Here is a 15,056-nt window from a genome sequence, read left to right as displayed (position 1 = left end):
AATGTTTAATTTACATTTCGAAAATACTTTTGTTATTTAAGGCAAATTATACTTAGAAAGTGCTGATGTCTAAGCATCATGAAATTCCACAGCGACCAACCGCTGAAAAAAGAAATACTTTTCTAAAGGATGTAAATGTACGTATTACTTCACCTATTCATTCTCAAATCTCTCAAAAAATACCAACGCAATGACTGTTGCTGCGTTTAAATTACTGAAATACAGATAACCTATAAACATAAATAAAATTGATGGACAACTTTCCTTCATCTTAGACTAATAATGTTAATTATGCACTCCCATCTAACCACTAAGTTGAACTTGTACTTCTACTTACGGTTCTCCTCTCTTCCAGAAAGCACTGTCTATTGGATGATAGTTGGATTTACTGGGATCATAGTTTACGCCAGGATCCTCTTTACTTGCTCCCGATAAAGTGGATTTCTTTTCGTTTTGATTTGTACTCTTGGTTTCTGCACTTTGTACTGGACTCTTCTTTGACTTTTTATCTCGAGGAGCTGCAAATATAAAATAAATAAATATAAAACGTTAATGATTATGAGAGTTTTCAAACATTTGTGTCGGATTTTTAGGTATTTTAACAAAGAAGAAAGTAAACGAAGATATACAGTCCGCAGCAAAAAACCTGCAACATGAGCATGTAAGTTTATTGTGAAACGACGAAGTCTTTTGCTCCAAAATAAGTGTGCAGGGGAGGATGCCGAGGTCTCTCCTGGTGTGATTCGTGTCACTTAGACGTTATTTTGATTCCCTGGGCTGTTAGGTGTAGTTTCGCAATAAACTTAGATGCTCATGTTGCAGGTCTTTTTGCTGTGGACTGTACAATATTCGTACTCATCTGCTATAAACTAAGCTCAGAAATCCACAGAAAATCTAGCGGATGAAACAGGGGCATCATAAATTGGTCCGAATGGGTCAAGAATGCGCAACTCTGAATAAAATAATTTTGTTTTATAAAAAAACTTAAAACCTAATGATCCAACTAACTTATAAAATGTATTTTTATGAGTGATTCTGTCAGAATTGAATTCCCAGAACGAACAGTTAGAGTTGCCCGTGTAGTAATTTGATACTAATCACACGTTTGTGCATATTTTAACTAAATACATATATTAATTTCAAGCCGATAGTCACTTCTTAGTATCACCTATCTTCGCGTTAATTATCAAGTACTCGCATCATTAAACATAAACAAAGGTGCCATTAAACACCTACAATAAATCTATGTCCTTAAAAAGTGAAATTTAATTTAAAATCCACCAAGACTAGACCGATATTGAATCAAATTTGTTATAAAATGTACGAGAAGATAAATTGAATAAGATTAAAAATAGTTTTAACACATTATCTTGATGAATAAAATAAGCTCTAACACTTGACGCACATTTTAACTAACAGCAGCTCTACGATTTGCAGAAACATAACAGAAGGAATATCATTACAATAGAACGCACAAAACATGTGTTTCAAAATTTAAATAACTTACTAAAGTCAAGTATTATGTTGTTACCAAAATTAAGAAGGAAAAACTGAATCTTGGTTGACTGCCCACATTTTGCCTTTACTAAGCTTTCGCTGAGTCACAGTAAAACTCTACCGACAGCTAAGAAGTTTCATATTTAGGCACTACTTTCTAAAATAAAATAAATCCATATTCCACAGACGCAATTCGCAAAACTTACCAAAGAAACTATGAACAGGAGTTTTTGTTGGTTCCTTTTTCTCGCCTGTTTCCTTCTTCTCAGGTTTGTCTTGGTCTGAAATATTCTCATTCTCTGCTTTGGTCTCGTCCGTTTTACTTTCTTCCGAAGGTTTCACTTCTGTTTCTTCATCTTTTCCATTCACAGTTTCTTCGCTGTTTTCTTTAATATCATCTTTTATACTTTCTTTCAGTTTCTTGGTCTTACTCGCAGACTCTTCATTTTTAACTTTTCGCTTTTTGGTCTGTTGTCGTGGTGTCTTAGTTTTTGGTGTCTTTTTGTTCACTTTGAAAAAAAGGAAAATAAAATCACTAACATTACGAATATATACCAAAAAAAAAAAAAAAAAAAAAAAAATGCAAAGATTAATGTTCTAATTAAATATACTTTACGGTATTACTTAAGACAATGAACCAGGTTTTCATAATACAAAATACAGAAAACCCTGTTAAGTTAACCTTTACAAAGTTCCACAGACTTTACAAAGTTCCACCGAAATAAGATTACGTAAGTATTTTGTAACAGAACAGTTCACAAACTTGTTCAAGCGTATCTGAAACTTGATCCACGAATATTCCAACAACTTTACTCTGGTTCAAGAATATATCACAACTTCACTGTTCAATAAGTTAAAGCGTTCGCAGGTGATGCAGAATGCGGTTACAAAGAACAAGCTTACCTAACGAATCCTACTTTAGAACAGCAACAGCTATGAAAGCTCTATATAAAGCTACGTTGTTCGTGGAAAGAAACGTGTACGATTCACATTTTACCAACACTAAGAATCCATGACTGAATTTGGACAAAGGCAATTTAAATAAACACTGAAATATTAAACTTAGGAACTTGTTTAGTTCCTTCAAGTTAAACAATCGGATAATATCCAATGTTTGGTACAGCTTCACAAGATGACGGTGTAATCCACGAACATGGATCCTCCACTTGGTACTACTTTAAGGTTATTTCCAAATTGCCAATATTTATTTTAAAAGCAATTTCTCTTCTTCATCGTTCCACCACTGCCGGAATCTCAAATCCATTCGAATATTACGGATTTCGGCTTCCTCTTCGGCCAGTATACACATGTATTTACGTGTAATCTATCCAATAAAAAAAAAAAAAAAAAATGCAAGTTATTCGGTAGTTGACTTTGCATGGGTCCTGAAGTATCAGTAGAGTTTCTCAAAGTTTAATTTAATTTTGTTGAGAGCTCCATTTACGATTAAATGTTTTTCTGGGTTAGTTGAATTTTAATTTTTACTAGATTAATAAGTCCAGAAATAACTTTTTTCACCTAAAAACTATATTTATTGGGCTTTCTCCACCGATTTTTGAATTACTTATATCTTTTCTTTAACATATTGCATCAACACATTGCTCTTGTTATTATCACAGATGTAAAAATTTATAGTACGTACTTTAGAATTCCTAATCCCATAGTTAAATGAAAGGATTTATGATTTCGATGGAGTAATTTTATAAAAGAAGAAATTATTATTCATATATACTACATATACCTCAATATTCTCCTATTTAATGTACATAAGACTGTTCGAAAACTCCGATGGTCAACTGTCCCAATATGGTCACTCTACGCTCTAAATGTGGAACTGAGAGTGGTGGATAATACTTTAGTTAAGGATAACTTTTAATGGTATTTTGTGTAATTATAAAAAAAGACAAATTAGGGTATAGCTTTAAAAGTGTAAAGAATACTCTATTACGTTTTAGAACCGGAAATTTGTATCCACATATGTATAAACACAGGTGGACTCGCATTTGTTTACATTTTACATGTATCACATAGAAGCCGAATAACTACTATATATCTATCTATCTATCTATCTATCTCTCTCTCTCTCTCTCTCTCTCTCTCTCTCTCTCTATATATATATATATATATATATATATATATATATATATATATATATATATATACACCGGGTGCACCATTTATAATGTCCCACCATTATAACAGAGGAACTAAGAGAGAGAGAGAGAAGCGAAAGTTTGCAAAAAGCAACTACAGGAAGGGGGACATCTATCCATATATTGGGTAATATCGCCAGGTGAACAGTGTTGCCAACCCAATATAAAGTTATGATTTTTTAAATGGAATGACCTAAATTTAATTTCATAATTCGAATCAACAATGAAAACAAAGACGAAAGAGATGACACTCGCAAATCAGTGTTGCATACTTTTTGAGAAATAACGTTAAACATGTGTCAAATTTAAACGCCTTTAACACACACAAGGAATGAAGTAGTAACTATTTGTGCACATTAAATTAAATACCGGGAAGAACTCTTCAAGATGACTTCAAGTTTAGAAGTATCAGCTAAACAGTGTTGCCACAACAGAAGAGAGAAAAGATGAGTTTGGAAATAGTGCAATAACTTGGAAAAGGCTCCTATTACAGTATGGTTTAAAATTCACGGAGCAAATAAGTATGTCATAAGGAGCATTGTCACGTTTATTTGAGATCGATAAGTGAAGTACTTAACGAGATATTCGGTACTTTGTAAAAGCTGAGAATTTTGTGCTGTACAAGATGGTAACGCTGTTTCAAAATTCCCTTTTTTCCCTCTGCGTTGGAAAAATTTATAGTAGTAATCTGTGAAATAAGTTATATTCTGTGACATGCCGATTTAAAGCAAACAATATTTGTTTCTGTTTCATTAATTCTGTAATGTATGCTACGAATAATTGTTTCTTGATCATCGTAAAGACATATTACTTTAATTTAATGTCTTTCTCCTGAATATAAGTTAGAAAAGACAATAAAACGTAGATATTAATAGTTGACATAAATTAAAGTTTAAATTTAATTGAAAATACCTAGGCTAAGTTCTGTTAAATTCTTGCAATTTTTTTTCAAATCATCCAATATTTACACGTACTGTTCAATTTTAGGGGAATATACACAACTCATTTTGTATTTCATTCAGCACGAAATTGACTACAAATAATTTACAAATTGTTTTTAACAAGTGAGCTGCATTTATGGATTCATAGGTGCCGATTCCCGGCATCACTGCTGTATCACCGGACCAATTTGAATATCGAAAAAAGTACCAAAATGTACTGCATTCGATTATATTTGGTTGGATTACATTACGTAACGTGTTATTACGTTATTAGGCGTGTAGTTTTACTATACGGATCCATAATATAAGTAGTAGTAGAAATAGGAGTAGAAGTAGTAGTAGTAGTAGGAGGAGGAACGGGTTAGAAGCCCCGCAGGGGGTCGTTGGGTTCTGTTCTCGACATGAAACGGGCAAATTAAAGACTTGCCCAAATTTTTCTGTGCATTTTACAGTCTATGGATCCGTATAATAAAACAAGTGTACCTCTCCGCGAAATAGTCCATCTGCCTCCACATACAGTGCCGCTTACAACATCAAAAACAGTCAGCAAATACAACCACTTTCTTAACTTTTACTATTCCCCTTACCTGACTTTCACTCATTCTTCCTCACAAACTTAAATAAATTCTGCAATTTACCCGATAAATTTCCTAAAACTAGTGCGGCGATACAACAGTTAACCCCGATTCCCTTATGAGGATTCAAACGTTATGGGTAAAAATACAGCACGTAGAAATATGCAATAAAAGCTATAGTGGAACAAACACCAAACAACCTGTGTTATGTGGCCATTAAAAACAAGAAATGTATCTGATCGGTCAAGAAACTAAGAACCTGATGGGTGCATGAACGATTGGATCCGTATTGAGCTAGCGGGGGCCGCGGTGGCTCAGTGGTAGAGCGTTCACCTCTGGTGCATGGGGTCCCGGGTTCAAACCCTGCTCCCGCCAAGTGAACCTTGTGGTGGACAAACACCGTGTGCGTGGGTTTTCTCGAGGTTCTCCCGTTTCCTCCCACTTTCTTCATTCCACCATTTCATTCATTTCTCATAATCACCGTATCCTTTAGCCTAACCGGCATAACTGTGGGACGTAAGACTCATAGATTTCATTTTTTTCCGTATTGAGCTAGCGAGTAAACGAGTACAGTGTAAAAAAAATGATCAGATCGGTATTGGATGGCCACAAAAAGCAAAGAAATATTTAACCAAGTCAGAGCAGGGCGAAACTAGTAGAACTCAAGGTGTCTATAGGGATCAGGCGCGTTAGCAAAGGTGGGTATCCTTGTAAACAAAATAGTGTAAACATACTGTATAAAGAATATTCCATAGTTCTTCTGCAAATTATACGTGGCATCGTTATTCCTTAGCGCAGGTTAACTTTCTATATAACGTACCACGTTTATGCCATTTAGGCTAAGGAGGACAATGGTTAAGGCAAGTGACTGATGATGGAAGAATTGGTGGGATAAAAATGTGAAAGAAAGCGAGAGTACCCACCAACCCCATGGACATGATGTTATCCACCACAATCTTACTGGACCGGAAATCGTACCAGGGATCCCACACACCAGAGGTAAGCGCTCTCCGCTGAGCCACCGTGCCCTCCCAGCTTAACATTAAGAAGAAATATCTACACAATTTTCCTATTATAATTCAATCTTTTTTTTTTTTTTTTTTTTTTTTTTTTTTTTTTTTTTTTGTACAATGCTTCACAATAATTGAATACAGATTTCTGATATACTCAAAATGATATGTCTGGAAAGCGATTCTTCTCGGAAAAGTACGTACAAACCTCTGCATGGTGGTGACTGGAAACTATCATTTCATCTATTTGAACAGAACGAAGTTGAAACTCACACGGGCTTGTGTCCATATGGAGGACGCATGTCAGCGACAGTGTATATGTGCGTAAAAGAAGACAAGGGCGAGAAACGAGCACAACCTGTGCTACGTAGCCATTGTGATATGACACATACTTGGAGTTCAGGAAAAGCAAACATGGGACTGAGTTTTTAGAAAATAAACACGTCAGTACGGAAAGTAAAACGGAGAGGCTTATTTTCGCTTTGTGTTGACGCAAATCATTACAAAATGAGATAATCCAGGTATAAGTACGAGGTTCATTTCAAAAATCTTGCACACAGCCCATGCACGACCGTTTCAGTGGTTTGATTAAGTTCACTTTTAGGTTAGTTTGGGTCAGAGTTTGGGCTTCACGGCTGTTTCTGTGTTTTCTCGTTTACGTTGCTGTGTTGTGAAAAATTCAGTGGTGAATCCGACTGAGGTTGGGTTATACATAATGACAAGCGTTCCTATATCAAAATCGAAACTCTATGTGGAACGATACCAACTAAAATTTACAATGCTTTGCGAGACGTTTGTGGAAATAGTATAGTGGATGATAGCACTGTATTACGATGCTCTGCTCGTTTCCGTGAAGGTCGTGTAAGCACTGCGGACACCCTTGCAATAGGCTACACCTTTGAGATTATTGTGAATGACATTTTGAGAGAGGATCGACGAAAACATAGAAAGAAAATTGCATATGAGGCCAAAATGACTGTCACTTCAGTTTACAGAATCATTACTGAGAAGCTGAAGATGAAGATGAAATGGATTCCGCATGATCTGAGTAAAGAGCAGACAGCGTGTCGCAAAAGAATCGCTGAAGAATTACTTCAACGTTATCAAACAGAAGAAGATCAGTTTTTACGAAGGACTGTTGCAATTCTTCATCACGCAGTCTGAATTAGAACTGAAATCTCAGTCGTCACAATAAAACAGTTCAGACTCTCACGCCCGAAGAAATTCCGCCGGCAACAATCAAAGGTTAAACTCACGATGATCCCGTATGATACGAATGGAGAGATGGCTAGAATAGAGTGTCACAGGGGACGTCTGTACCAAGTGTATACTACAAGCTGTTTCTGCAAAATGTTCTGCGAACGAAAATTCGTGAAAGATATCCTGATTTGCTTGCAGCTGGCATCGTCATTTTGAACGATAATGCAAGACCGCATACTGCTCTACAAGTAAGGGTGACACTTGACAAGTATGAATGGAAAATACTTCCCTTCTCAATATAGTCCTGATTTCAGCCCACCAGACTTTGATTTGTTTTCCAAATTGAAAGAACAACTCTATGGAAAACGTTTTGATTCAATTGACAAATCTTTCAGTGAAGTGACCCGAGTGATCAAACACCTCAACAATGGAAAAAATTAAATCATTAAGTTTTACGTCCCACGGTTATGCCGGTTAGGCTAAAGGAGACGGTGATGATGAGAGATGAGTGAAATGGTAGAATGAAGAAAGTGGGAGGAAACAGGAGAACCCCGAGAAAACCCACGAGCACGGTTTGTCCACCACAAAGTTCACACGGCGCGAGCTGGGATCGAACCAGGGACCCCAAGCACCGGAGATGAACGCTCTACCACTAACCCACCGCCCCCCCCTCAAATGTGAAGGTGCCCTATCCAGAATACAGAATTTACCAAATGTTGGGAAGCTGTCATAAACAAGTATGGAGATTATATTGAAGGCCTGTAAAGATATTTTTACAATAAATTATTTACTTCCAAAACATCTTTCAGTGTGCGGAAGTTCGAAATGACTGTCGTACAATACATTGCATAAAATATTCCGAACAGTTGCTAGGACATAACATTGTACGTAAGGGTACATGTAAACACTAAGTGCAAACATTAGAATCTATTGGTACCATAACAAATAACGGTCTTATGTGCCACACTAAATAACAGTATGTGAGTCTAATTTCGTAATAATGTTCGTAAAATTTGCAGATCACAAACGAACACAAGTAATGAAATAATAATTATAATTGCATACCAAGTATCGCAAAAAAAAAAAAAAAAAAAAACTTTCGATTTCGCTAACACAATCCACTGCAGAATAAAGCCGTATAAAACATTTTAAGACATTCATTAATTACTACCCAGCTGCTGCGTATGTAAGAGAAAACTTGACCCTATGACTTTTGTGATATTAATACACAATTCACATATTTTTACGTTTGGTGAAGTATCATAGAAGGAGTTTACCAAATGTATACTTTGCTAAGCTAACCAAAGCCAACCTACCTATCCTAACTCATATTTTATGTTCAAGAACAACAGGAAAGAAAAAAAAACCTAATTTTATTGAACCCCGTCAGCACTATATTGCATAAGTTAAACATGTCACGAATTGTTGTACGTGAGCCCGTGTATAATACATTACTTCAGTCTTACTACTTGTATTTTGGTCAACTTATTTACCTTTGAATTTATAATAAATATGGAGCTGATTTACTTTTGGTAAACCAAATTCTGAAAGATTTACAAGTAAAATTCAATACTTCGCATGAAAAGACATATATTTATAAAGAACAAATTTCTGCAAGCGATAGAATTAAATACAAAGTAATAACACATCTGTATTTTATGTTTACAAGTGCAGGGTTACTAGTGTAAAATCCTTACAAGTACGGATAAAATAAGTGAGTGCATATGAAAGATGGTTCTATTAGAAACTATTTTCGGTCCATGTTCCGTTAAGGGTGTCCAAAACTACACTGGACCCTCTTAACCTAACCTAATAGAACCTAATGTAACGTTATATTATGTAATCAAACGAAAATCAATAGAAAGAAGTGGTGTCAAAGACACTGGACCTCCTTAACGGAACATTGACCCAGGCACGTAGCCAGGATTTCGTGAAGGGGGGGTTCAGACATGAAATACTGTGGTCATCAAAGAAGGGGCTCGATCACTCTAAACTATTTTACTGGAACATATGTTGGTTCGTTTAGCCAGGATTTCGTAACGGGTGGGTGGGGGGGTTGACATGAAATTTTGATGGCCCAAGAGCTCGATCAATCTAAACTACTTTACTATCAACATATATTGGTTTGTTAGGACAATAAAATTAGGATATGTTGGCAAGTATTTTAATAAAAATTAGGAAGAAATTTCGAGCAAAATAATAAAAAAAAGTATTGAAAAAGATTTTGCAATATTTACGTCCTTCTCCTGTTTATTCAAATATAACAATTTTCCTTTCGTTATGACCTCAATTATTATAAAAAGTGCATACTGAATACTGTCTTGTAAAGAATCTTCTAATATAAATAAAATAAAGAGTTTGTGTGTTTGTGTGTTTGTCTGTCTGTGTGCGGCCTGGGGACCAGACGAGTGGACCTAGAGTTAACAAATTTTGGTCAGGGGTACCTTGGCCCAGGTCCCAGATCAAGACGAAGCGTTTTTTTCAAATTTCGAAACAGTGGGTTCTCAGGGGGTCGTTTACCGGAACCGACTTGGGAACCAGACAAATTGACCGAGAGTTGCCAAATTTTAGTCACGGATACCTTGGTCCAGGCTCCAGACCAGAGTTAAATGTTTTTGTCGAAATTCGAACCAAGGGGGGTCTCAGGGGGGCGTTTACGGGACATGTAAAAGTAGTACAAAATGACCGATATTTATTTATTTATTTAACAATCACCAGATACAGCTCAGAGGCTATTTTACATTGGATATCCAACAACATTAACAATGGAAAGGATTTGGGAAGGTATCGGCCAGGGCTTGTTTAGTAGCTGCCATCCCGTCATTTGCCTGGTAGGACTGTGGGAAACCCTGGAAAACCTCAGTCAGGATGGTAGGCAGCGGGATTCGAAGCCACGACCTCCCGAATGCGAAGCCAACGCTCTACCACTTCAGCTATTAGTGTCGAATTCATATTTTCGCGGTCGTTGAAATCAATGGTGAAACTCCAGTCGCATTAATTTCCAAATTCACGCTATTCGGCTCCGGGCCGGGGGTCACCGAAGTGGGGATGAGTACCAAGGCATATAAAAGTAATCCAAAATGACCGATATTAGTGTCAAATCCATAGTTTTCGCGGTCGCTGAAATCAATGGTGACACTTCCATTAGCAATGACTTGCAAGCATGCGGGCCGGGAGTCAGTGGGGGGTGGATACCGAGACATGTAAAAAATAGCCCAAAATGACCGATATTAGTATCAAATCCGTAGTTTTCGCGGTCGCTGAGATCAATGGTGATACTCCCACAGGCGCTGACTTCCAAATACAGCCCCTGTGCGAAGCATGTGTATATTCGACTAGTTTTACAATATATGCGTTCCTTTCTCTGTTGAATCAAATGCTAACAGAACTTTCTTTCAATATAATTTTCTGTTTTTATTATTCTGTCAGCTACTGTCAGTTCCAAATGACAGGTTAAAGGAGCAACAGAAAATTGTCCTTGAAATAACATGTTTGATACTGCAGGGATGCGATGACGAAAAGTTATGATTAAAAATGTCCATGGTGTTATACAACGGCACTTATGCTTTCGAAAGCTTGAAATCTCCCTGACTAGTAGCAGGAATTCTGAATTCCATAACTTTTCTTGAAATTTCAAATTCCCTTACTCTTCCAGAATACCTCGCTTACCTCTCCACCATATTGCAAGTAATACAAATCTCCTCATAAGAAAGAGTAAGCAAAAGCTTCCTGTAGTTTTCTTTTTAATTTTTAACGCTAATCCTTCTTTTTGTCATTTCATTTTGTTTTATCCTTTCTTAAGTTTTTCATTTCTGGTCTCGAAGGGGGGGGGGGTCCGGACCCCCAGGACCCCCCCCCCTTGGCTACGTGCCTGATTGACAGAATTTTCCAAAGTGTACAGAAAATGTATTTTATGTTTACAAGTGAAACGCTACAAGTATGAAACCCTGACAAGTATTATTGAAACTCATATCATTGCCAAAATCTACTCGTTTTCACTATCCTCATTTTTGCATATACCAACATTCGCTGACGCACCTGCTCCTTTCGGACACACCCCCTCGCTAGAGCTCGATCAATCAATTTTGTCCTGCCGTGACTCGGTTAGATAGCGTTCGTGCTTTTTAGTGGCCTCCTAGCAAATGTTGTTCCGTGTTTTTGCATTGCAGTTTTTATGCATACATCTGGACGCCGTATGTACACGCAAATCCTGGAAGAGTTTTAATTTTTCAACGATTATGATGGTCCACTTAAAATTTAACTATGCTATTTGAGATATTTTCATGTCGCCTAGCGCAAATTATTTAGTAAACAATAAGGAATTTGTGAAAGAATTGTAATTTTTAAACAATTATTTCGAGTGGTGCGGCAAAAGTAAACCTGCACGAGAAATAATCCTAAATCTGTGCTTAAAACATTATGTCGAGCTTCACATGAAAGACAGTAGCGCGTTTCAAACTAATTCGATGAATTGTAACTACACATTAAATAAATGAACTGACAACTACGGAAGATAACGTGCAGTTTCACAAGCTGGCGGCAAAGTAGAAATGGAAAAAAAATACACGAACTTTATGGTAAATATAATTATCTATTTCCAGAATAAGACTAATTTCACTGCATATAGGTTACAACTCACACATCTAACCTTTGCAGAGATTTATAATATGGTAACAAAATAATAATTAAAAAAAGTACTAGTTAAGGCCAATGACTTTAAAATTTTAAGTTTCTAAGTGAGAATTCATCTGTACTAACTATACCATACAAAGGAATTTGATTTGTGAACGAATGGGTATTGCGAGAAACTTGGGGGACCATTCCGATATGGAATGCGTCAGCGCAAAGCAATATTTACCATTTTGTTAGTGATCATCGGCATAGCAGTTATAACGACTTCTTGCATTTCTTGTATGTAGAATTTTTTGAGCATTGCTTCCGAATGATCCTCGTAGACGTGCGTTAGCAAACGAAGGAAGTGAGTGGTTATCTTGGTTACACGTACTTGGTTACACCCAGGGCCGTGCCGTGAAAAATCAGCGCCCGGGGCGAGAGTATACGACGGCGACCCCACACATACATTCCAAACAATTTTTCGTATCTTTTCTCCTGTTTCTCCCGTATTTTACGCCCCCTTACTTCGGCTCCCGGAGTCGTCGACCCGCTCCCCCTACGGCACGGCCCAGGTTACAACCACTAGCTACCACACGGCCAAACAAATTGTCCTTGCAAACCATCTTTTGTATTGCTTCAATTGCAACAAACTCTTATTTATTTCATTCATTCGTGTTTAAAAAAGAAATGGTAACAAGTCGGTAATATTTAGAGATAATATTGAATTGTTTCGATATTACTCCCCTAAAGTTGCACAGAATAAGTGTATTCACCGCACGAAAGTAGCAATTAGGTAACTCTCGTAAACGTATTTGTACCATATTGTTGAAATATGAATTCGTATTACTAACTCAAAAACAATTTATATCCACAACATTACGTTTGATTAGTCCCTTCAAGAACTCAAATGGGTTTCATTTCATTGTATGTCCATTCATTAATGTTTTATTTCGTTTTAATCATTTCTTCACGATTTCTCCAACGCTGAGGGAAAAAAGGGAATTTTGAGACATCGTTACCATCTTGTACAGCACAAAATTCTCAGCTTTTACAAAGTACCGAATATCTCGGTAAGTACTTTACTTATCGATCTCAAATAAACGTGACAATGCTCCTTATGACATACTTATTTGCTCCATGAATTTTAAACCATACTGTAATAGGAGCCTTTTCCAAGTTATTGCACTATTTCCAAACTCCACTTTTCTCTCTTCTGTTGTGGCAACACTGTTTAGCTGATACTTCTAAACTTGAAGTCATCTTAAAGAGTTCTTCCCGGTATTTAATTTAATGTGCACAAATAGTTACTACTTCATTCCTTGTGTGTGTTAAAGGCGTTTAAATTTGACACATGTTTAACGTTATTTCTCAAAAAGTATGCAACACTGATTTGCGAGTGTCATCTCTTTCGTCTTTGTTTTCATTGCTGATTCGAATTATGAAATTAAATTTAGGTCATTCCATTTAAAAAATCATAACTTTATATTGGGTTGGCAACACTGTTCACCTGGTGATGTTACCCAATATATGGATAGATGTCCCCCTTCCTATAGTTGCTTTTTGCAAACTTTCGCTTCTCTCCCTCTCTTGGTTCCTCTGTTATAATGGTGGGACATTATAAATGATGCACCCGGTATATATATATATATATATATATATATATATATATATATATATATATATATATATATATATATTGACAACCTAGCCACTCAGTGCCTATTTGGGGATGCAAAGATGAGTGCTACTAGGCGCCTTCCACTCACCATCTAGAATGAGTGGGTAAATTATAACTTAACTTGCAAGAGGTTTTCGTATGGGGATTAAACAAATAAATATACGTCCACTTCATTTAACATAAAACACTGTATTTCTGAAATCTGATGAATGAACTGTGAGATTTCTGAATGTTTGCTATAACGGATATTCGGAGTCATTTGCCAGTAAGGTATAGTACAATCAAGTATTGAGCTTTGAATTCTGACTCGGAGTCACACATACCTGGATAAATCTGTTGCTGTCCCACGTCGTTCTGGTGTTGAACTCTGCTCCTTAAGCTGACACTCCGTGTTGTTGGACGATGAAAGTGGGCATTGAGGAATGGGCCTCTCAATGTAAATCTCCCTCGAAGTTCTGCGTCGTTAGAATATGTTGAAGTACAACGTACTGTTTTCTCCTATCATCTGGTGGATAATTAAATGTAACTTGGTCCTCCAGACTCGAACCCAAGTATCTTTAAAGTCGATGAACAATCTTGGAACTCTCAGAACTAATCATCAAGAACTGCGGAACTGATCCTCTCGAACTCTCTAAGAACTCTCAGGAACTCTTCCAAAACCTTCTCGTCCTGTGGTTTTGTTTGGCGGGGTCCAACTACCATCGTCTGCTTTTTCCGTCTGCTGTGGCACGTGCGACACCGTTTTCCCATGGAGAGACAAATTCCTTCCATGTGTCAAAACTCAAAACTGCAACCCTCGACACGTTCTGACTTCCCGATTCTAAGCAATTCTCCGTACATCCGTAATCTCATGAAATTCATAAAATCCCACAAATTCACGTTTTGTACAATTTCTAGAATCTGGCTAATGTGAGGAAAGACACATTGTCAACATTTCCTTCCTACATTGCCAGACACGTTACGATGACATTCTTATACACAACTGTTTACAATGAATTGCTGACACAACTATTAGCGAGATTGTGCAGCTTGCATTAACTTTACATATTCAACATTAAATTCCCATAACCTTACTTAACGATTTCGAGACATAAACATAACAATAAATCTAAAATATACAAATTATTATTCTCGAAAATCGAGTTCTTCCACAATATATATATATACACTTCCAAAAGTGAATTATTGGTTATTATGCACTCTATAAACGACTAAAAGATGAATTGTAATAATAGTAATACATTATAGTACATTTTATAGTGAATCATATCTGTGCAAACTAAGAAATGTAGTAACGCGTAAGAAGTTATTTGTGATGCAACTATACTATCACCTAACCTAACAAGTTATTCAAACAAGTTTAAATAAAGCATTGAACGTACACTTAA

General features: G+C 36.5%; 1 protein-coding gene across 1 annotated transcript in view; it reads right to left on the bottom strand.

Annotated features, from left to right (window-relative positions):
• Positions 1 to 15,056, bottom strand: part of DNAlig1 (DNA ligase 1) — a 94,324-nt gene that overhangs the window by 39,285 nt on the left and 39,983 nt on the right. Inside the window, exons 6-7 of the mRNA XM_081751101.1 lie at positions 1,704 to 2,006; positions 338 to 518 (exon numbers count right to left, since the gene is read on the bottom strand). Coding sequence (XP_081607227.1) covers positions 338 to 518; positions 1,704 to 2,006 — 484 coding nt within the window. The remainder of the gene's footprint in view (positions 1 to 337; positions 519 to 1,703; positions 2,007 to 15,056) is intronic.

This window comes from Thermobia domestica, chromosome 3 (assembly GCF_964235325.1).
Source record: "Thermobia domestica chromosome 3, izTheDome1.hap1.1, whole genome shotgun sequence".
NCBI lineage: Eukaryota > Metazoa > Arthropoda > Insecta > Zygentoma > Lepismatidae > Thermobia > Thermobia domestica.
This window is presented reverse-complemented; position numbering and strand designations above follow the sequence as displayed.